The sequence below is a fragment of the Xenopus tropicalis genome, chromosome 9 (assembly GCF_000004195.4).
Source record: "Xenopus tropicalis strain Nigerian chromosome 9, UCB_Xtro_10.0, whole genome shotgun sequence".
NCBI lineage: Eukaryota > Metazoa > Chordata > Amphibia > Anura > Pipidae > Xenopus > Xenopus tropicalis.
The window spans coordinates 28,246,427-28,270,582 of record NC_030685.2 but is presented as its reverse complement, the minus strand read 5'-3'; the positions used below and the strand labels follow the sequence as shown (position 1 = coordinate 28,270,582).

Genomic DNA, 24,156 nt, shown 5'->3' with positions numbered 1-24,156 from the left:
GCACTCCATGATAACACCCCTTATACTGCCCATGCAGGTATGGAAAGAACTTCTGTACATGTATGCTGGCTGGATATTCCCAGACATTATTTATGTATCATGCATATCAGTCAGACTGGTCTGAAAATATCACTTTCCAGTGAGCCATGCTGACCAGTGCATGACGCATAATAAAGTAGAGCTGCAGCTTCACACAATTCAGGTTGTTGGCCTCAATAAATGGAACAATAGAAAGGCGGCCATACACATACAGTCTATGGCCCCTTGTACAGTATCTATTTGTTTGACGTGGGGGGGACAATGGGACACAGTAGATCAGTGTTCCCCAACCAGTGGATCGTGAGAAACACGTTGCTCACCAACCCCTTGGATGTTGCTCCCAGTGGCCTCAAAGCAGGTGCTTTTTTACTCCTGGCTTGGAGGCAAAATTTGGTGGTGTAAAAACCCAGTGTAATTGTCAAACAGAACCTTCTGAAGGTTGCCAGTCCGACCCTGATTATAGCTCTCATTGGCACCTTCAGGAATGGTTTTCCATGTTTGTGTTGCTCTCCAAATCTTTTTCCATTTGAATGTGACTCATGGGTATAAAAGGTTGGGAATCCCTGCAGTAGAGCATCAGTTAATCCTATGTCTGCCTTTAGTCAACTTCATCAAGTGGGCAGTGTTCATCATTATACTTCCTGTTGTACCCACACCATCAAATGATTCCTCTTTCAGTCTCAGCCCTGTACCCTTGGCTGTCAAAGTACGGAGCACCTGGCCCATTCCAGCATTATATTTACCAATATGATATTTACACACCATATAGCAGCGCATAATGTATTAAAGCAATGGAATAACCTTTGTTTTTACAGGGATGAATAGAATCCAGACGCACCTCAAAGCTGGATTAGAATTCCAAAATACAAGAAATAGGACCACTTAATCAGCTGATGTGAAAAATAAGCCTCTTGTGCTTAATAATACTCTTTCACTTATATCTTGAACGTTTATAAATTGAGAGGTGTGTGTGGTTTATGTGCCGCCCCATTTTATAGGTTAAAACGGCATTACTGCTTCTCCGCTCTGGGCTCCTGGGTTCAAATGCAAAGATGTGTCATGAACAAAAGTAACTTGATCTTTTATTTTAGCTATGATATAGACATGAAATCACTTACAGTGCACTCTGCTCATACTCAGATTGGCTATAGTGATGTGTTACTAAGCTGTAGGGATGCAACAAATCCAGGATTCAGACTTTTTGTGGCAGGATTCGGCCGAATCCACGCTCCTGGCCGGATAGAATCCTGAATCAAATGACTTTTTGGTTTGGTATTCGACTGAATCCTTTACAAAGTATTTGGGGGTTTGGCCAGATCCGAAAACATTGATTCGTTGCATCCCTACTAAGCTGAGAAACCACAATGGTAATTTGCTACTTCTAGAATAAAAATAGGCCTGTTGATACTTTGGTTGTTAAGGGAAATGAGGAGTCTGTTTGTTGGGTATGGCACACATCATGAAAGGCAGAGGGGTTAAAACAAAACCAATATCAGGGGTGAGGTCCAGGTCTGCCCCAGATACACCTGCAGGTGGGCACAAAGTGAAACTTTGGAGAAGACCAGTGAAAAACAAAAAGAGTTCCATCTTGGCCAAGCTTTCTCCAACACAGGCTCTTCTTCCTAAACAATACAAATGATGGAAGTCAACATACAGTAGATGTGAGGAACAATGTCTGGTATTTGTATTGCATTTTCCTGAAATATAAAAAGAAATTTCGGTACTAGCAGTGCTGAAAGGGAATTGGATGTACATGAAACTTTGGGGCAGATTTATTTAAGATTAAATCCAAAGATTTCCAGCACTGTAATGACTGCAGGAAAGTGTTTGTGATTGTAGGCACGTGATTAACCACAGGTCATCTATTGTCAAAAAATATTCCCCCATCGAAGGTGCGGGCTAATAGAGCCAGTAAGATTTTGTCACTGAACATGACCAGCTTAATTGTTGTAGGGGGGCAATTTAAAAAAAAAAAAAAAATGTTTCCCCCAGCCATAGTGAGGGCTCTATTAGCATGTACAAATGAAGGATTGGGACAATTATTTTCCATGTGATTTGATCTAATGTTAAAATATACCACTATGGACCCTTCATTTGCCATGAACCCACCCTGTCAGTGTTTAATTGGGTTGATAAGTAAATAGTAAATAATCAAAACACACACACACATTATTGATTATTTCTTATGACACCTAAACTTAGCTTCTCAGCAGCAGCCCTGGGCACACTGAGCATGCACAGTTGCCTAACAAGGTCCAAGATGGGGGGGCTGCCGTGGACAAGTTTGAAGAAATGTATCATTAGTGTTATAGGGTTTTCTGAACCTCTGGACCTGTATAATAAGTTACATTTATTAAAAAAAGCATTTCTAGCCAAATTCTTTTTAAAGCTTTAGATTTTTTTTTAGAGTTAAAAAAAATCATTACATTGTTATGTACTTTCACTACATGCAAATATAATATACTGCCAAGTAACAAATGAATAATGAAAATGGATACCTGTAGAAAATGGCAGAAAAGCATCCCTCTGCACAAATTTACCATTGGCATCCAGGAAGTGTTGGGGGTTAAATTCATGGGGTGTTTTCCAGTGATTGTTGTCATACAGAACAGATGTAAGCATAGGAATGACTTCAGTCCCCTATAAAACAGAAAGTCGCTTATCACTAAGGATTGTTGTTTGCTGTGTAAGAGTCTCTAAATGAGCTCTGAGTGTGTAAGGCTGACTATAGGGAATCCATGACCAGCCTATATGGTAAGTGAGATACTGATACAAGTATGGCATCCATTTTTCGGAAACCCATTACCCAGAAAGCTCTTAATTACAGGAAGGCTATCTCCCATAGGCTCCATAAAGCTGGCTATAGAGAATCAATGAGTAGCCTATATGGTAAGTGATATACTAATACAGGTATGACATCTGTTATCAGGAAAACCGTTATTCAGCTCCAAACATAAGGGAAGGCCACCTCCAATAGACTACCTTTTCTCTGTAATAATGAAACAGTACCTTGAACTTGATTCCAAATAAGACATAATTAATCCTTATGGGACTTACGCTATGGAGATCCAAATTACAGAAAGACCCCCCCGGAAACCCCCAGGTCCCGAGCAATCTGTATAACAGGTCCCATACCTGTATTTGTACGGTTAAGTGGTTTCTAAAAGCAAAGACAAATTCTGATTGCTGATTAAAAGGATACCATTTCATAAAACTGTTCCACTTAAAGTGTTTTATTTTAAATAGTTGACTTACCCTTGGGATGAGAAAGCCACGGAAATTCACATCCCTGACAGTTGCCCGGGACACGTTCATGGGAACAATATTAGCAAATCTCTGTATTTCATGAATCACTGCGTCAGTATAAGGCATATTCCTCCGATCTTCCACCTTGGGTAACTGCCCTGGTCTCACAACTTCCTTTATTTCCTTTTGGACTTTTTCTTTAAGAGAATAGGAAATTACTATTTATTTATCATTGATCTTAGAGACAGAAATCCTTGTATGGACTAATTAAGCTGCAAACCTGCAGGCTTTGAAAAGTAATCCCTTTCCCTCTTTCGATGTTTCTTTTAAACATACAGATAAATCAATGTTGAACAGATTTCCTCCAACTCCAGTTGTATTAATAAAAAATAAATGATCTTACTATCCCCCAAGTTCTTTAGAGCAAGACACCCACTTTTTTTAGGTGGCATTGGGAAAAGGTACTTGGCAATAATTAACATATGATATCTACCAACTCAGCCTTTGCTTGTAGCTGCATTGGTCAAACAGTGAAGTCTACCAGAGGCTTTTGTTTACTCAGTGTAGAAAGGTTGGGGAGATGCACAAGCATGATTAAAACTCATGGGTGATGCCAAATAAGGGTTATGATTGGCTATGTAGACTGACAGGCTGCAGTAAGCTTTGTTTGGTAGTCCACCTGTGTGTTTATACCCATTAGCGTAACTAGCACATAACTAGCCAGGGAGGGGGCACTTATTTCCAGCTATAGAGAAAGTAGAATCCTGGGACCCCTCACAACCGAAGGGTCTGCTTCCTTTATAGTTACACTGTTGTTTATACCTGCAAAACTTGCCTCCAAGCCAAGTCGCAATTGTGTAGGTATTTGTCCTGAGATAGGATGTTTTGTAGGACACAGAACTTCTCTGAAAGATTTCTTTGTAAGGACTAACACACTAAATTACGTTTACAAAAAATTCCAATAATAAAAATTACTTTGAATCTCAGGATACTTCATCATCAATAGGAAACCCCACCGTAAAGTTGTAGATGAGGTCTCAGTACCAGCTGCAAAAAGGTCCAGTACAGAATAGACAAGGTTTTCATCGTGGAAGTGAGTTTTTGCATTGGAGGATTCCTTAAAAGAGAGTTGAGAAATCACTGATTAGAAGGACAATGGTTTAATGATTAAACACACATACAAATGGTTTTCAATCCTTCAGCATGGTCATGGGTCACTGGAGTACATCAAGCAGTACAAGATGGTTCCTTCCAACTCCACCGTGCTACTTTTGTATTTATGATTATGTATGCCAAATGGGGCTGTATTTGGGGTCCACAGTGGACCTCTGGAGTTGGCCTAGGGTTTTAAAAAAAGCTTCAGTTCATCATTCCTATGACTCCTTTAGATAGGCAGCAATACCTTGGAGCAAATTGTTATTGTCTGTGGCAGTGCTGACAAACTCGATTGTGTGGCCCTCCATCTGTCTGGCTGCTGTCATTGCTTACCTTTGTGTAAGCCTTAAATGGTATCAGTACTGAGATTAACTGCCCCCCTGCATAGTTCCCACCTCAGATTCTGGATGTAAACCCCTGTATTGTTTACACATAAAAGACCTGTAGGCTCCCACATTGTTCACCTGTTCACACCTCAGACTGTAGGAGCAGTGCTAGCATTGTGTCAGTGTATGTACGGCAGTACAAACTGTTCATGTTGGAGTGGTCATGATCAGTTTCTTGCATAGACATGATAGGTTTCCTTGTCTCCTTCCCTACTCCCGCCTGTCCTGCTCTGCCCTGACTGTGTGCCATACTCTGCCTGCCCTATGCTTACAGTTGCCCCCTCTGACGACTTGTTTCTCTGGGCAGGGGGCGGGCTGTGATGTCACAAGGGGTAGGGAGGGGTGGCCAGCGATGTCATGGGATGCGATTGGTCGATAGCCACATCAATCACAGGAAGTCCTGCTCAGTTTTCCTAACTAAGTCAAAACTGGACAGGTGGTAACCCTACCTATTCTTCCTGTGGAAAGTGAACTTGGCAGGGGTTTGTTCTGGGAGTTTGTTAGCATTTGGAAATAGCTGTTAGGGGGTCCCTAAGGTGTGTAATTATGTGCTGGGGGTTGCAGCGCTATCCACGGGGAAGGAAGGAATATGAAATTAAGTGTGTGTCTTAATATGACATAATATAATTCTTTCACATATGAATGAAGGTGATATCCCTACAGTGAGCACCAACCATTGGGTTTTTGTTGCACTACCAACATTAATGTGAATATGGTCTTAAATGTTGTGATAACATGGGTGTGGTTTGAAGTGGGTGCAGTTTTAAAAAGGGAGTGGTCAAAACTGGCTTCCATTATCGGCCCTCCACTATCTAGGCCACAGAAGTTGGACAGCATTGGTCTATATGGCATACTAGGGATTTTGGCCCTCCTCTGATGCGCAGTAAAGGAAAAATATACCCCTGCCAGATTGGTTACCTCTTTTTAGGATTACATGTTAAATGCAGACAAAACACTGATTATTTCATATATTTTTTAACGCCCTTTTACCTGTTCCTGTTTGAGAAGATACGCATCAATAAAACCTGTGATATTATTTGCATTAAATTCCGCTCTGTGTTCATTAATGTAATTCTGGAAGAAATGCTTCAGTCGCTCTGTGTTCCTCAGGACTCGCTTATGTGCCCCAAGAATGGAGCCAAGGAGAGGGTAAAAATTAAAGAGCTGTTGCAGAAAAGGAAATGACAGATTAGATTTAATTTGTATTTATTACATTTTACTCAAGTAATGCAAGACATAGTATAACTCATATTGGTGTAATATTTAAAGTGAAATACAGCCTTGTATAGATTGTCTTCTTGAAATGGGAAAGGCTACCCAAAGAATGAACAGATAATGCAGTTCTAGTCAACTTCCCAATATACATCAATGAAACTCCAGCTTTCAAACCAAAATCTTTAAAAAGCCCCACTTACTGTAATCTGTTCCTTTAAAAAGTATGAATAAACACAATTTTATATGCTGAAATCCAGCTGCACAATACTTTCCTTATTTACATTATGTTTGCAGGGGATTGTGGGATTGGGAGGATGCAGGCTGAGGACAGTCAACTACTGTTACATTTTATTTGAGTCTCAAAGTAGTCAGCCAGATCAGCAGGGGAACAGGGGGCTGGGACTAGGTAACTGTTCCAAACCATATTATTACATTAAAAATCATGAAAAGGCTGCATATTTGTTAATCAATGTATATTGCAAAGTTGCTTGTAATTATGTTTGCTTTTTAAAAGCTTAAGTTACCCTTTAAAGTTATGTAAAGGATAGATGACACCTAAAAATTATTTTTTAAATTATATTTATTTAAATATAATGTAGTGTTACCCTGTTGTAATAATTATGTGTATGTTTTAGAACCACTGCTATAGTTTAAATGAAAAAAACTGCCTTGTAGCAATGAAGGCAGCCAGTTCCTAGTGCATCAACAGATGAGGAAGTCAAGAGCTCCTCCTCACTTTGACTGGAACAATAATTAGGCAGCCATATTGAGCATGGCCCCTTGTACACTCTCTGTCTGTTTAGCCCATGAGCTAATCAGTTGGAGAGCAGATCAGATCATCATAACAAGGGTATTTTTATTTTATGACATTACTGGTCCTTTAACGTAAAAACAAAAAAACACTTTATTGTAAATTTCTAATCATGCTTTTACAACAGGACCCACCTAACATCCTCCCTTTGCATGGCTAATTGCTATATTAATAAATGCATAGTACACACAGCATTGGAGACAGTGGCATAACTACCATATAGAAAAAAACTGCAACCATGGGGGACCTGGGGGATAAGGGGGTTGCAGGGTCTACTCTATAGTATTCCCCACCCCCTCAACCCCTTTAATTTAGCTCCTTTGCTGTGACAGAGAAGGCAGGGGAGGGGGAACCAATAGGTGGGGGGGGGGGGGTAGTGTGTAAATATGCCCCCACAAAGGCATTTTGTTTTGAGAGGATGGGCCAGCACTTCTTCGTAACCCCACTAATTGCAGCATAAGCAATCATAAAGCGCAATTACACCAGTCCTACAAAAGTGATTATATCACACTGGTTTTTTTTTAAAAAATTGTGACCTAACAATGTTTTAACTTTCTGTGACATTGCAGGATACATGATTTTATATCTTGTCCATGTCACAGGAACTTATAAAACCCATAAATATATGTATATTTTTTAATTCATGTATATTTTGTGCTGGGTGCCCTGATCTCTACCACCACCACTAAAAAGCAAATTCTGGTGCTGACTGTTACTAACATCAATCACAGGAACCCAATATGGATGTTTTTTAGTGTGATTATACATCAACTGCACCTCAATTGGTTTCCCTTTAATCATTTCTAGGGCATCAGGTCAGCTTAACTATGAAGTACAAGAGTTACCAGCAGTGGTGGGGTCCCAAAAAGTCTTGCATTTTCATTCAATAACTGGAGCAGAGTGAGAAAGGTTGTGTCATTATACTCAAACCTTTTCCCAAATATAATGGAGCAGATGACATTGGACACAGCACTGTTTAATATAATCTTTGGATCAAAAGGTTTACCTGTGGGGAAAGACAGAATATCAGATATTTCATATTGTTTTTGTGTGTTCTTTCTTCCAATCACAAACAGAGCTTTAGATTAGGGATTTAGGAACATATTTGAAATGGATTATAATGAACACTTGGCCAGCCCCAGAACATTTAAGATTTTTCTATTAGTGTTTTCAAGTCTATGGATATGATGAGAAAGATGGGGCTTGAAGCCAATGGAAACCGCCGAGCCCTGCTGCAGGGAACGTCCTGTGATGTTGCTCTGCTTAAAAAATGTTAGCGAGCAGAGAGACACATCATCTGATGTTTCTATTGTTGGTTCTTACCAGAGAAACATCCAGGTGTTCCTGTTGCACAAAATGAACAGCGGGTGGCTAATATCTGGAAAACCTGGTAGAAATAATTGTAAAAGTGTGCTCTGAGCTATTCAGTTCTATGGAGGGCTTCCATTTCCCTTAATATTAACCCTATGGAACACTCTACCAGCATGTGACTTGAAAAGCTTGATGAGAGGACGGAGTTCATCTTGGATCCTGGTCTCTATGGTCCTCTTGCCCATGCCGAAATCTCGGAGAGTTGAAAGTGTAAATCTCCGAATTACTTTCCAGGATTCACCATTACTGAACACAATGCCTAAAGCACAACATATAATTTAAGAATACACACAAGACTATATATGGAGCAAAAAAAAACATACCGTATATACTCGAGTATAAGCCGATCCGAATATAAGCCGAGGTACCTAATTTTACCTAAGAAAACTGGAAAAACTTGTTGACTCGAGTATAAGCCTAGGGTGGGAAATGCAGCAACTACTGCTAAGTTTCAATAATCAAATTATTTAATAAAAGGACACTCAAATGGACTAATTAGTGTAAATCACCAGCGCTTGTTACATGGATACATTCTCTGGGCATCTATTAGCATTAAGCTGCTAATGTAACTCTGACCAGTTGGCTCAGGACTAAATCTACTTTATGAAGCCACAGGGGCCATCATCAACTGGACAGATGTAAACAAAAAAGAGGTGTGGTCAAGTAATCTATATAGATGAGCAATTTGTTTTAACTGGGTCTCCATACATGAGTCCACTGCTTCTGTTACTTTATAAATCACTTTTATCTGTAAAATTGAAAGATGAAGGTTTTAGCCCATAGGAAACAATGGAATTTGACTGCTCAAACCTGGAGAAGAAGCCAGCGATGGAAAGGAGGCCAAAGCTTTGAGGCCGTCGCCAAGCATGCACAATGTTGTCCTATTGCTCTCCAAGCAAAGTGCCAGTTGCAGTACAACTTAAATGGACTGTAAAAAATATTAGCTAATAAAAACTGTGCTAATTTGCAAATATTAACAATTATGTTGATAGGATTAGCTATGTCTTCAAATAAGCATGAACTAAATTTTATGGAACTGTCAGTTGTGAACAGGTCAGCTCTATACACTATAACATCAAGCTGAGTCTGACCTATAGTAGTTTTCTGAACATTCCATATCGCTGTTAAATTCACCCCCACTCAAATTTCACTACTTTAAAATAAAATTCATACAAGATAAAATGGATAAAGTGAAATTTAATACATATGGTTAAATGTCATTAACCCTCTCTTTTTCTGTTAAAACCATACGTAATGTATGGTGTACAAAACATTTACTTCTTACAGTATAACTGTTTTATAAGAAATGTAGAGCTACTCCGGCTCTAAATTCTATACACTACCTTACTTGTCCGACCGCTGAGTATGCATCAAGCATGCACACACATCATGTCGCGCGCACTGTCCCCGCCGCGCTGTGAGCATACACACACGCATGGCGTGACGCACGGGGGGAGGGTGCGTGCATGCTCGGCGCCGATACAGGACCTAGGTGACGTACCGTCCGTGCATACTCAGCGGTCGGACAAGTAAGGTAGTGTATAGAATCACACACTTATATAGAGGAAAGTGTTTAAATGTTTGTTTTCCCAGAAATTGCCTGGTTTCCTATGAAAACGGCATGCTTGGCTCTGCTCGGCGGCAGGGGAGAGTGTGCGTGACATGCCCTGCGTGCATGCATGCTTGGCGCTCGGTGCCGGTACAGGACCTAGGTGACATGCCGTGCGTGGATACTCAGCGGTCAGACATGTAAGTGCCCTTACTACTTGCCTCGAGTATAAGCCGAGGATTCCTTTTTTAGCATATTTTGAGTGCTGGAAAACTCGGCTTATACTCGAGTATATACGGTACCTGCATAAAATGCTGAACACACACATGTACGTTAGCCCTATTGCTCATTGATCACAGTATATTATCCTACAGAGTATTGCCTTAATATTAAAACTGGACCCACCATGGAACATCCAATAGATGGCTAGAAGTGTAAATTCTGGTTTATTTGTGAAAATGGGTACATTATTGTGCTTAACTTACCGTTTCCATGTGTCAGTTTACTAAATATTGGCATTTCTGCTCTTTCTCCAAAGTCGTCTGCCTGTGTAACAAGAGCATCCTTCACTGCCTTGTACCCTGCTAGCACCACCATCTTCTTGGGGCCAAAGTGGACAGTAAATACTTCTCCATACTTCTCAGAGAGCTGCAAAATGTCACAGAATAGTATATCAACACTGCTAATTCTCCATCAAATTTAGTCTTTGTAAATGCCTCTCCATGATGACCCAGAGGGATAAAAAGTGAGTTGGGGAGATACTTGCAGACTCCCAAATGACAAACAGATATCTGTCTGAATCAGTCGCTGCCAGAACTACAAATTTACCGCAATGGAATTGCCCTACGAATCCCTCTCTTCCCTGACCTTCTGTGCTAAATGATTAGTCCTTATAGTTAATAAATAATAACAAACAATTACACTACCACATTATGAATATAACAGAATGCTTTGAACTAGGCTGAAATTTACTTTTCAAATAGTATCTTACCTTCATAAGGGACTGGAAAGGCTTTTTCAGGTTCAGAATATTCAGGTTTCCAATAAAAGGGAATGGTGCTGGACCTGGTGGCATTTTCAAAGCTGAATTTTTGAATCCCTTTAGCAAATAAAGCAGTAGAGTAATGCATGTTGCGAGATAAACCAATATGTCTGTACTAACAAAGTGGGTTATATAGGACATTTTCAGCTTCAATATACAGAATTTAAACTTCTGAATGAGTCGCCAGTGGGTAATTTATATACATGGGACCTAATGTTCTGTTAAGAACAGATTAATCCCATAATAATGTAGGTTTTATCTTACAGCAATGTGAACCTGAATTTGTTCTTGTTTAGATTGCACAATATAATTTAATCCAATACTCAAGATGTTTGTATTCCACATGGGAGCACAACATAAAGTACCCAATATCAGTTAAATGATATGTCCTATGCTATCTGGATTAAAACCTTCTGCACACCCTACAGTTTAAAGAGGAAACAAAAATATGTATTGCCTATTCTTTGAGAATAAATTATAAAATATTTATTAAATCACTTGACAGTTCAAGGAAAAAATAAACACTACCTACAAAGTGGCATTTTCCCCACTTTAATTCCCTTAAATAAACAGCAAAGTATAAAGTATGGAATTTCTCTTCACTTTATTATTCCCTCAACTGTGGTATAGCGTATTCTTCAGAGAGACCAGCCTGGGTGCTATTGTACTCCCCGCATCCCCTGTAGTTCCGCCCCTGCAAAATGCCCTGCCCACCTGTCGCCACTCAGCAATTCTACCCTAGCAAACATTAACACATGGGTACAGGAATGGGATCTGTTATCCAGAATTCTTATATGTAAAATGTGCTAAAAAGATTATAAGAAATTTGCATGATACAAAGATGTTGGCATGATCTGAGCACATTATAATACAGTAAAATCCAAAAGAAGCATTATTATATAACCCTGACATAGCAGAACAGAAATCCTGTGTAACCCATACCATACACAAAACACTGCTACAAATGTCAGGAGAGGTCAGTAAGACAACAAATTACAACAAAAGATTTCATAGGGACTCATTTATTAATGCAAGTGCACAAATCAATGCTAAATTGTGTACATCAAAATGCAATTTACAGATGTACTTGCTCCTGTTTTGAACTGGGGTGTCCAGGACCTACCGTTGCCACCTCCTAAAGGGCCCACCACCCCAGCCATTGAGGCTTCGCACCCCTGGTGTAATACCCTCCCCCAAACACATCACCCCCTCATGTACCACCAAAAACTCCCCCATTCTATGCATGCAGCAGGCCTGGAAAAGGTCCAAGAGGCAAGGGCCAGCTGGGTTTTCTCTGTGTCCTGCTAAGTGTTGTACTCTGAGGGTACAGTTTTCCTTTAAGAAGCTATTACTTGCAGGGATCCAGTGGAGCAACTTTGCTTTCCCAGGCCCCCTTGATGTGTGGCCAAGCTTCTTGCACCCCATTGGTGGAAATTTTTAAAGCAAGTACAATTTCCAGAATGAGGATTGCGGGTTGCAGTGGCTGGAATGGGGATCATGGTCTGCAAAGGGGCAGGGATCAGATGTATGATGGTATTTCTTACAGCAGTCCCCCAAACTAATGGGACCAGCCATGATACGGTATGAGACATATGCAGATTCCTTATATTCTAAAGCAGTGCTGTCCAACTGGCGGCCCGCGGGCCGCATGCAGCCCGCGACCCCCCTCTGTGTGGCCCCCCACCTGTCTGGCTGCTTTGATGGCTTACATTTGAGTAAGCTTTAAATGGTATCAGTACTGTGATTAACTGCTCCCCCTGCTTGTAATCTCTGTATTGTTCACCCCCTGCAGTGTTCACACCTCAGGCTGTAATCACCCCCATTGTTCCCCTGTTCATACCTCAGACACACTGTAGGAGCAGTAGAAACCCACAAATAATCCCTGCACACTACAAAAAGAACATATACTGAGGTGGTACTGCAATTAAAAAAGTTTTTTTAATATATAGTTATTGTGCAGACTGTAGGAGCAGAGCCAGCATTGTGTCACTGTATGCTGCCTGTGTGTGCCATACACACAGGCAGGGTAGGGCAGGCAGAGTATGGCACACACAGGCAGGGTAGGGCAGACAGAGTATGGCACACACAGGAAGGGTAGGGCAGACAGAGTATGGCATACATAGGCAGGGTAGGGCAGGCAGAGTATGGCACACACAGGCAGGGTAGGGCAGACAGAGTATGGCACACATAGGCAGGGTAGGAAGAGTATGGCACACACAGGCAGTGTAGGCAGGCAGAGTATGGCACACATAGGCAGGTTAGGGCAGGCAGAGTATGGCACACACAGGCAGGGTAGGGCAGACAGAGTATGGCACACATAGGCAGGGTAGGAAGAGTATGGCACACACAGGCAGGGTAGGGCAGGCAGAGTATGGCACACACAGGCAGGATAGGGCAGACAGAGTATGGCACACATAGGCAGGGTAGGGCAGGAAGAGTATGACACACACAGGCAGGGTAGGGCAGACAGAGTATGGCACACACAGGCCAAGTATGGCACAAACCAGCCAAGAATGGCACACACAGGCAGGGTAGGGAAGGCAGAGTATGGCACACACAGGCAGGGTAGGGAAGGCAGAGTATGGCACACACAGGCAGGGTAGGGAAGGCAGAGTATGGCACACACAGGCAGGGTAGGGAAGGCAGAGTATGGCACACACAGGCAGGGTAGGGAAGGCACAGTATGGCAGGTTTTTGCTGTACTACAACCATTAATATGGGTATGGTCATGTGATAACACGGGTGTGGTTTCAAGTGGGTGTGGTTTCAAAAAGGGGAGTGGGCAAAACTGGCTTCCATTGTCGGCCCTCCACCTCGTAGGTCGGAAAAATTCCGGCCCTCGGTACCACAGAAGTTGGACAGCACTGTTCTAAAGGAATAAGAAGGGGCATTTGCTATGTGGTGCCGGTTGTACCTATAGTGGCTCTTGTAATTAAGTGGTAACAGTATAATGTAGTACAGGTATGGGACCTGTTATCCAGAATGCTCGGGACCTGGGGTTTCTGGATAAGGGATCTTTCTGTAATTTGGATCTCCATAACTTAAGTCTCCTAAAAATCATTGAAATATTTAATAAACCCCATAGGTTTGTTTTGCCTCCAATAAGGATTAATTATATCCTAGTTGGGATCAAGTACAAGGTACTGTTTTATTATTACAGCGCAAAAGGAAATAATTAAAAAAAATTATTTGCTTATAATGGAGTCTATGGGAGATGGCCGTAATTCGGAACTTTATGGATTTTCCGGATAAGAAATCCCATACCTGTACCAGCAACAGAGCACAAGTAACACAATTCTATATAGAAGGACCCAGACCTGTGGTATCGTGACGGCAGCGGGCCTGGATTGGTGAGGACCCGGGTCCACTGGGTTTCTTCTAAAAGTTCTAAGTGTATAATTTATGTAAAATCCAATTTCTCAAACAATACCAGGTACACCAGGCAACATTCCCTATGTAAAGGATTGCACCCAATATACCCAGGGAGCTTACCTGCTGATATCAGACATGTCTGGGAGCCTTCTATGCTATTAGAGGGAGAGACTGGGAAACTTGGGACATTTATAGTCTCCACATAATGGTGTTGAAGGGATACAAATTAAGAAGACCTACCAAAAATCAAAAATACTAATGTCACAATATAGCTGTAACAATATTTATACTGACAACTGGTGCACATAGTGCCTTTTTGGGTAACTACTATAGCACAAGGCAACTGACACAAAGTCCCTTTCCAAACGGCAATGTAGTGCTCTAGGTAAATTGCTAGGTAGATTACTTTTTAAAAAAAGTAAATATTTATTTAAAAAAGAAATACTGTAAGACATTTTTATTGGGCTGATCAGTCTGTATTCCTGCCACTGATAGCACTGTATATTTGCAATATGAACTCTCTCTTTTTTCTAGGAGGAAGTATCCAGAAAAGACCTTGCCTTGAAACAAACGTGCCCTCCCACTGATTCACAGTAGCTACAGCATCCATGATTTGCTGGGTCAGGGCAGCTTTGGCATGGTAAATGATGGTGGTCCCAGAAAGGTTACCTGTTTTTCTTTATTTTCTGGAATTTAACTTAGAGAAGACTGTAGACGTGAGAAACAATGCATGATCCTATATAATGGGGTATTCATTATTAAAGACTAAATTTAAAGCCTGTACGGGTTATTTATAAACCCAAGGGCAAAGTGCAAAATAAGGTGCCATTTTGTGAGCCCTTAAATGCTACTGGTTACCTGGGCCTATGCACAGGCCCGGATTTGTGGGCAGGCCACAAAGGCCACGGCCTAGGGCGGCAGAAATTTAGGGGCGGGGTTGCACGCATGCGTGGTCGAATTGGGCGGACGGCCAATAAAATGTAATAAAATGGCATGTATGTATGTATGTATGTATGTATATACCGTCTTCTATCATCATAGGCAGTGAGAAACATTTGTCCTAGGTATATTGATCAGCCTGCATTAATTAGAATGGGCTCAGTCAGAGGAAATCTCCTCCAATTTCATCCTGGGCGTCCGGACCCCTTTCGTGCATATGAAAATCTACAGCCCGGTCTCACCCACGCCCAAGGGTGTACTGACATAATTAAAGCCGATACTACTCGCCAACTCATGGCAGGTCAGTGCACTCAAAGCTTCGCCACTTTGGATTGTATTTGTAAGTGGTTTCTAAACAAAGCATAGTGTGTCAGCATGGTGCAATGTTCGTTTTAGAAGGGAGTCGTATGTTAATACTGAAAGGTGTAAAAATAAAATGCTTTATTTATTTTAAAGTGTATGATAGTACCATGCACACAGGGGTTTGCTTGCGTGCAGACACAGAGCGTATATCAGTGTGAAACAGCGTGGAAGTATGAATTTCGACGCAAATATCTGCTGCGTGTCTGCGCAGGGGATAAACTCCATGGCTGTTAGTGCAGGTACAAGGGGCAGATGGGAGCGCATTTGTTTTACGCCTTTGGAGAAAAGCTGGCGCACGGCCCCACGTGCCATTGGCCACTTGTTGCTAACACTCTGAGTTCCCCTGTGCTGGAGTTCTGTACCAACACAAAGGAATGTAAGTGCTGAATGCAGGTGGAACGCAATGTGATGCGTTCTATCTACGTTTGGATGTACCCGTGTCATCCAGTTGCACTGAGATTATTCATTGGTGGACAGGGCATTGTTTAGAAGCCTATCTGCTGGAATACATGGTCTGTTTATATATTATTTGATATTTATATGAAATTTTACTTAATTCACTTTAATTTAACTTCATTTCAACTTGATGATGACTTTAGCGATAGAGTATTCAAGATATTCCTTTAGGTCTTTTTTTCCCTTTAATTTTTATTGAGGGGGTGTGTGGTTTTGTGTTGTCAATCATTGTTATGCCATTTTGTGATTCCTTGTAACTTTGCTATATAAACCACCTAAGATGTGTTCTTATTTTCTGCCTATGATTAAGTACATACGTGTACGAAACGCGTTAGGCGTTCTTTGCTTTTAATGGATAAATAAAGATTGTGTTTTAAAAGAATATCCTGCTGTCCGGTGTGTGCTTGGCATTGCCTTTTCAAGTTTGCTGGAATAAATGCACCTCATTTATACAGAATTCAGGGGGCTGGAGAGAAGTAGTGCATGCAAGGCTATTGCCTATGTCAGACCTGGCAGAATGGCACCAGTAGGAAAATAACCAAATGTCAGAGTCTAATGGCACCCCCTTGTCACTACTACTAAAGGGAGTTTATGGGCCACAAATGATCACATTTACATTATCAGAATGAACCCCACCTGTAGCAGTAGGGACAGGTAGTTACAATTCAGACAATAGGCATAATAGGATGGAGCACGCCAGGACAGCTATGTTAGTAAAAATAAAATAAACTTTTATTTCTAGCTTCCATTAAAAACATATTACAAAATAGTAGAACTGAAACCCCCCAGCTTGACGCGTTTCATGGCTCAAGGCCACTTCATCAGAAGCTCAATCATAGCTTCTGATGAAGTGGCCTTGAGCCATGAAACGCGTCAAGCTGGGGGGGTTTCAGTTCTTCTATTTTGTAATACTGTATGTTTTTAATGGAAGCTAGAAATAAAAGTTCATTTTATTTTTACTAACATAGCTGTCCTGGTGTGCTCCATCCTATTATACCTATTGTGTTGCATTCTACCACGCCTGGATCGGGGGCGTTTTTGGATGTGTTAGCACGGGACACTATGTACGCGGAACCTATCCGGTGAGCGCTCCCTGTTTTTGTGCTTAGTTACAATTCAGAAAATGGCCAGCAGCATTGGAGTTTTAAGGATTTTTCCACCATCTTAAATACGTCAGTAGGGACACTAAAAAGAAAACAAATGTAAACACATGACCAGGGCGACATCAAGTTCAGCCCCAACCCCCGGATACACCCCCATCCCCACCCCCTCCCCGAAACAAACACCAGAACGCAGTTTTGGGATGAAAAGCCAGCAGAGCATTTTATTACACATAATACCAAACGCTATATAATATATACAGTAACATAATAATCCTCATAAACGGTGCGTTCCTAGCCTACAATACGATACTAAGGGAATTAATCGCAGATTTTACAAAGACCTCGCTGCCCACCATTCCCCAAAGCAGCAGCCATTTGAATCTGCCGCTCAATAGGAGCAAATCCTTTCCAGAGCAGTCACATGGTAGGGTTACGTAATGATGATATAGCCAAGGTCCTTTCTGAGGAACTAGCCACTACATTTAACCATTCGGCTACGGAACATCGCTAGTGCGCTTGCGTAGTTTCTGCTTTGAAGCCGACGCCGCCATCTTTCTTGGGGTCAGGCTGCGCTTGCTCAGTTGCTAGATATGCGCATGTACGGAGGTTATTCTGTGATGTTACGGGTGACATTTGTTGGTCTGTCAGAAAGGGATTAGCAACTTTCTATTGAAAATGTCCACTGCTATGAACTTCGGGACGAAAACCTTTAAACCTCGACCCCCAGACAAGGGCTCGTTTCCTTTGGATCATTTAGGTAAGGGACATGTTCTGACTCTAGCAGGGTTATTACTAGGGCTTGTCCTGGCACCTACAACCTGACCTGCTACCACATTAACGGCACTGTCGTACTGTGATCTTAATGCCATTACAGGTCAAGGAGGAAGCAGGAAGTGGAATTAGGAACTGCTCTGTGTACAATGGGCACTATTGAGATGATACAATTATGTCTAATTCCTAGCGTTCCTTCCAGGGACAGTTTTAGGGCCCCTGTGTGTTCTGGTTTTGGTCCAGTATTTAATGTGTAAAGCTTATATTTACATACATACTATTCTGTAATGCTCTACTGTTCATGACATGTAACTAAGCGCATATACCAGTAGCCAAGCTTTGACTAATGATATAAACAAGAATGGAATTCTTTATACATTATTCTGATATCTTAACTTGCCCTAATTGTGTGATTTCCTTGCAGGTGAATGCAAATCATTCAAAGAGAGGTTCATGCGGTGTCTGCGCGACAACAGCTTCCAGAGTGGTTTGTGCAGAGAAGAATCCAAGGAATATTTGGAATGCAGAATGGAAAGGTGAGTGCATTGCAGGAGGTACAGCACATGTAGAATGCAGACTGTAAATTCTGTTCTAAAGCAGTTCAGCATTAGCCAATAACACGGCAAATAGGAGCAGACAAATCCTAACAGGTGTTTAAATATACCCCTCTATCTTCTAATATTTTATTTATATACACTTTAGTACAAACTTTATCTCTTTTGCTCTAAATCGTTTTACTAGCCGACCGGACTGGAAACAGTAGCATGTCTTAAAGGAGAAGGAAAGGCTAAGTCACTTGGGGGTGCCAAAATGGGGGTATATTAATCACCTAACATCCATATCCTTGTACAGGTAGGTAGCAATAATGCCATCTGGGAATTAGTCACAAACAATATATTTATTTTTAGCACAACCAATGGTTTATGTGTAGGGTAACTATTGCAGAACTATTGCCACACTTGAATTCAGTTGCTCACCATAATGGACCCAGGGCACACAAGCTTTGTGTGCAACTGGCAATGGGGTCCCTTCCAAGCAGGTTTAGGCAAAGGGACACATGAAATGGTAGCTGCGTTAGGGAGATCATTATAGCACACATTTATAGAGCAGATTTAAATGTTGTTGTATTAAAGTAATATGTTTTTATATGTTTTATATTGTGTTATATTTATTTTTGCAGGCAGCTAATGGCAAAGGAACCCCTGCAGAAGCTTGGTTTCAAAGACCTAATAAATGATGAGAAACCTGAAGAAAACAACAGCTTATAGAGGCAGAGAGCAACTCTGGACTTATAACATGTCTTCTTGAACAATCTTTATTTATAGAGTAACTTTTTGCAGGTTTTTCTATACGTTTAAGAGTTAAATGGGTTCAGTTTTTTTTACCCTATGAACACACAATAAGAATAATACATATGTGTGTACAAATGGATGTTGTAAATACCTATATGCTTCGGCTCATCACTGATTGACCCTTAGCCAGCTATGGAGACTCTAGACCTTACTGACTCACTTCAGCTTACAAATCTGTTTGTTGAATGTAATACTTTCACTTCTTGTAAGATATATCAAAAATGAATTATAGTTCCTTTTCTAAATCTGTGTCAATATTATTTTCATTGTGGCTTTTGTTTTTGTTTTCAAACCAACAAGCATTGTAGATCCCTGTCTAAATGTGTTCCCTCAAAAATATGCCAATCCATATATGCATATAATCCATATGCAAAGCTTATTGTTGCATAGTTTCTCAAAATCATGATTTGATCATGATCATTGATCATTATTTCAGGGAATAGGGCCTTTATGGAACTGAAATTCACTGATTTTTATTAAATATTTTTTTGCTTAATCCTGAGAAAACAGCTAAATGCGGTGAGTTGATATGTAACACAGATATTGTAGTACCCATATTTAACCACAAGTTGTCAGTCTTGCCCAAAACGTGTTATAGGTATAAATTAGCCTTAAAGGGCTAGTTAATATGCTTTATAAAATGAGCAATTCTTAGCAACTCTTTAATTGGTCTTTATATATTATTTTTAATAGCTTTATTTGCCTGTATATTATGACTCTTTCCAGCTGTCAAATGGTGGTCACAGATCCCAGAAGCCCAAAAAAAAAATATGTATATATATTGTTCTGTGAGGCTACAATTTTATTGTTATTGTATTACTTTTCTTTCTATTCAGGCCTCTCCTATTTATATTCCAGTCACTTACAACCTTGAGCATCAGTAGGCACTGTTTGTTTATTAACTTTCTCAGAGCTCTAACTTTTGTAAAATTGAATGTCCATGCTGGTTATAGTGGGTTGCCATAATGTCTTTAGTAAAGAGAAATAGTAAAGAGAAACAATGGCTCAGCTTGAGCCCCCTGAGAAAAATGGTTACCTTTAGGTACAGAGAGAATGCTGAGTGTTGCGGAGCAGTTTAGCTTTCCTATCTTGGAACATTCATTTATTGGATGGTTGTTTGGTTTCATCACTGTTTGCTATTGGAACACCTGTCTACCCTGGACCACTCCTTATTTAGTCATGTTGCTTGTTATCTTTGTTCAGGATTGTTTTTTTCTGTTACTAATTCTATATCACTGATAGGACCCTGTGACATGAACAAAAGCTTGGTGCACAAACTCCTGCCTGCTGCATTCTTTTGTCATTAGGGTTGAATTGAATTCCATTATTTTTGTACTGGGCCCAATACTGTCTCCTTTACAAAACATGTGGCTGAATACTAAATTAAATCTGAACCTAAGTTGTCATAATAAATAGTGGGGGCCCTATACACCTGCCTAGCCATGTTAAAAATTCACCCAACCTGTCTCATCTGCCCGGCCTTTTTGCTGGAAGCCCAGTTCTTTTGTTGGCAGTCTGGGCCCACTAATTTACCAGTGCCCATGACACAAGTCAAGTCCTGTTTGTCCCTCTCCCATGGCAGCCCCCACCACCTTCTGCTGCAGTTGTCAGACTTGCCCATTTAATAATATACTCTTTTAAAAAAGATTCCATACAATTGCTTGATATATGGTGTGTGGTTGATACTCAGATTGTAAGCTCTACGGGGCAGGGACCTCCTTCCTACTGTGTCTCATACCACATGGCACTTATATAAATATATGTATTTATTTATTATATCACTCGTCCTCCCTGTGTGTAATTTTGTATTCTGTAAGACTGTACAGCGCTGCGTACCCTTGTGGCGCTTTATAAATAAAGTTATACATACATACATACCTACATAGGCACTGCCAGCCTAAATAAATGGCTAAAAGAGATAATGATAATAGGGGCAATAGTGATACTGGGTTTGACATCTTTTCCCAAATATCTTGCAAAAGACTATGTTGCATCTATTTATTGAAGACACACTAGGCGGATTATTCCACTTTAATTTCACTTTATAGTGGTTAAATGTCTCCATCTGTAGAAAGCCTCGCAGTACCCACTTGGAACAGCAGAGGGTGCCATTGGGCGCCTATGAGGAGATTAGTTTCTTGTAATATTTTAAGAAATGCGGAACCAGAGGAGCAGAGTCAGGGGTTGCGAGAGGAGAGTCCACTTTGAATGGGAGAGAGAGGAGGAGTTCCCCGGCGGCAGTTGTGACAGACAGACGCGCACTGTGTGCGCTCCTGCAGAGCACTGAGACTGCACCTGCAGCAATGAGCAACGGGAGTCCCTCCCTGCTGTCCCCCCTTGCCTAGATCCCAGCGCTGAGTAAGAGGCAGGAGGGGTGGGAGAGTGAGGGGATATCAGGATAGCAGGGCACCATGGCGGAAGAAAGGAACAAGAGAGCCGTGACTGAGCTGGCACGGAAACCGGGCAACACTGTGTGCGCTGACTGTGGGGCACCAGGTAAGGGGAGCGCTGCTGCTACCTATTGTCTGTTAATCTGCCCCTTCCTTCCCATTCCTGCTGCCATTGGCCTTGAACTTTCATTGGGCTCTGGGAAATGCTTGGCACACACTTCCCATGAGAACAGACCAGACCCGGAGAGAAGGGAACATACCATTCCCGGAGTTGGGGGGGGGGGGGCATTTGGTTTGGTGCCAGCAAGGCAGCAGGTGTGAGTAAAGGTACAGCTACTAATGGGGTATTGGCTGGAGGGTAAGGGATTCTGTGTCAATCGTGCCAGCAGCAACAAGCAAAGGTCTGAGAACTACAGACAGCTGGCATTTGTCCTTATGGCAACTTAGCTCCCCAGTTGCTACACTCAGTAGGGCAGGTTTGTAGCCGGCTGGTAAATGAGAATCCTATGTGGCATTAGAAAGTAGAAGTGTCTGGTCCCTCAGCTGTTGTGGAGCTGTAACTCCCATAGGCAACAGTGGCATTGTTTAACAACAGCTGGAGTGTGGCAGGGTGGGCACCCCTCACCCAGGGCATGGGTTGTGTAAATCATGTGCCTATTGTATGTACTGTATGAATTAACTTGTAAGATATGGATTTTGCATTGTGACAGCAGTTGACAAAATTGCTCATGGACCCCCATCCTACATCCTTGCAACAATCTAAAACTAACATTCACTCTGAAATTGTAAGATGTTCTGAACATAAAATAGTTGACAGACACCAATCGTATGAAAGTGCCTTCCTGGAAATACATTGTAGTTCCCCAAGGATATCATCAGATACTCAATACATATTTTATTGCTATCCAACCAAATTTTCTAACCTGTCTGACCGATCGCCATGATACAAAAATGATTGGGACAATAATTCAGAGCACACATGGCCAGCTTAATAGAGAAGGGTAGTAATGAGCCAGCAGCATTTTCTTAGGTATACAAATTCTGTTTCCCTTAAAATGAAATTCAGTCACAGAAAATTGGTATATTATAGTACAGTATAGTACATTTTATACGTACAGTATGTTATAGTACAGTATAGTTCATTATATAAGTACAGTATGTTATAGTACAGTATAGTTCATTATATAAGTACAGTATGTTATAGTACAGTATAGTACATTATATAAGTACAGTATGTTATAGTACAGTATAGTACAAAAGCACCTGTATAGTATATAAAATACAGTATGAAATATAGTACAGTATATTATGTTAAAGTACAGTATAGTAAATTATAGTACAGTTTATAAAAGTACAGTACTATTATTCTTTTTATAGTACCAACATATTCTGCAGCAATTTACAAAAATTAAATATTATTCAATGCACCAATGGGGCTTATGATCTAAGGTTTTAATCATATTTGCATATTTAATCGTATTCTTCCAGAGCCAGTTAACCTGCCTTTATACTTTTGGAATGTGGGAAGAAGAGATGCAGAGAACATACAAACTCCCTGTAGATAGTGCCCTGGTTAGAATCAAACCTATGGCCCCAGCAGATAACCATTGTGTCTTGTTGTCTATAGTTATCCTACACTATACAGGTATGAGATTGTTATGCAGCATGTTTGTACAGGTATGGGATACCCGTAAACCCATTATCCAGAAAGCTCCGAATAACGGAAAGCCTGTATCCCATAGACTACATTTTTATCAAATAATTCAGAATTTTAAAACAGCTTTCCTTTTTCTCTGTAGTAATAAAACCGTACCTTGTAACTGATCCCAGCTAAGATATAATTAATCCTTATTGGATGCAAAACAGTCCTATTAGGTTCAATAAATGGTTTATTGATTTTTATTGATTTTTTAGTGGACTTAAGGTATGGAGATCCAAATTACGGAAAGACCCCTTATCCGGAATACCCTTGGTCCTGAGCATTTTGGATAATGGGTCCTATACCTGTATCTCGGGTTTTCCAAAAAAGGGATCTTTCTGTAATTTGTATCTCTGTTAAAAAAAAAATTAAATATTAAACTCAATAGGACTGTTTTGCCCCCAATATGGATTCATGCAGCTTAGTTGGGATCAAGTACAAGGTACTGTTTTAGTATTACAGAGAAAAAGGGAATAATTTTAAAAAATTTGAATTATTTGATCACAATGGACTCTATGGGAGATGGCCCTTCCATAATTCAGAACTTTCTGGGTATTGGGTTTGGAAAAGGGGTTCTCCATACCTGTACTATAATACATATATTGTAATTTAGTAGATTTAACATTGTGGAACTGTACCTCTCTGGGCAAAAAATATTTAAACAAAGTGGGTAGTGAATTTTAAAAGTGTCTTCTACTCCCATAATCCTTTGCAAAACAGTGGTTTTGGATTTGTAGTTTACATCAGCATGAGGGGAGAGCAATATGACATCCAGATCCTCCTCTCGTTCTTGTATGGTGATTCTACTACTGCCAGTTTGACCTGCACCGTCGTAGCTGCCTGATGAACACACTGACTGACAGCAGCTTCCATGGTGTTAAACTGAAAGAGGAAGCA

At 40.8% G+C, this 24,156-nt stretch overlaps 3 protein-coding genes across 3 annotated transcripts in view; 2 read left to right on the top strand and 1 right to left on the bottom strand.

The window, feature by feature from the left end:
- Positions 1-1,018: 1,018 nt before the first annotated feature.
- On the bottom strand, positions 1,019-10,960 carry cyp2w1 (cytochrome P450 family 2 subfamily W member 1). The gene is made up of 9 exons (XM_002941810.4): positions 10,764-10,960; positions 10,258-10,420; positions 8,333-8,482; positions 7,698-7,858; positions 5,817-5,990; positions 4,261-4,402; positions 3,295-3,482; positions 2,538-2,679; positions 1,019-1,661 (listed from the first exon to the last, which is right to left on the bottom strand). The coding sequence occupies exons 1-9, from the start codon at positions 10,953-10,955 to the stop codon at positions 1,456-1,458; spliced, it is 1,518 nt and encodes a 505-aa protein (XP_002941856.3). The 5' UTR covers positions 10,956-10,960; the 3' UTR covers positions 1,019-1,455.
- Positions 10,961-17,640: 6,680 nt separating this feature from the next.
- On the top strand, positions 17,641-19,899 carry cox19 (cytochrome c oxidase assembly factor COX19). Its single transcript, NM_001126977.2, has 3 exons — positions 17,641-17,804; positions 18,243-18,354; positions 18,999-19,899. Exons 1-3 carry the CDS (start codon positions 17,723-17,725, stop codon positions 19,084-19,086), a joined length of 282 nt encoding a protein of 93 aa, NP_001120449.1. The 5' UTR covers positions 17,641-17,722; the 3' UTR covers positions 19,087-19,899.
- Positions 19,900-21,367: 1,468 nt separating this feature from the next.
- Positions 21,368-24,156, top strand: part of adap1 (ArfGAP with dual PH domains 1) — a gene marked incomplete in the record, with an annotated part of 93,312 nt that continues 90,523 nt past the window's right edge. The window contains 1 exon segment of the mRNA NM_001097289.1: positions 21,368-21,666. Within this exon segment, the coding sequence (NP_001090758.1) occupies positions 21,582-21,666 (85 nt within the window).

What these genes read in the sequence shown, in the direction of transcription:
- cyp2w1 (XM_002941810.4), bottom strand. Translation starts at nt 10,955, where the DNA reads ATGTCCTATATAACCCACTTTGTTAGTACAGACATATTGGTTTATCTC. An exon ending in TAAACTGACACATGGAAACG is followed by an intron (nt 8,483 to 10,257) that starts GTAAGTTAAGCA and finishes GTTGTGCTTTAG; the next exon opens with GCATTGTGTTCAGTAATGGT. An exon ending in GAAGTATCCTGAGATTCAAA is followed by an intron (nt 3,483 to 4,260) that starts GTAATTTTTATT and finishes ATTCTCTTAAAG; the next exon opens with AAAAAGTCCAAAAGGAAATA.
- cox19 (NM_001126977.2), top strand. Translation starts at nt 17,723, where the DNA reads ATGTCCACTGCTATGAACTTCGGGACGAAAACCTTTAAACCTCGACCC. An exon ending in GTTTCCTTTGGATCATTTAG is followed by an intron (nt 17,805 to 18,242) that starts GTAAGGGACATG and finishes ATTTCCTTGCAG; the next exon opens with GTGAATGCAAATCATTCAAA. An exon ending in TTGGAATGCAGAATGGAAAG is followed by an intron (nt 18,355 to 18,998) that starts GTGAGTGCATTG and finishes TTATTTTTGCAG; the next exon opens with GCAGCTAATGGCAAAGGAAC.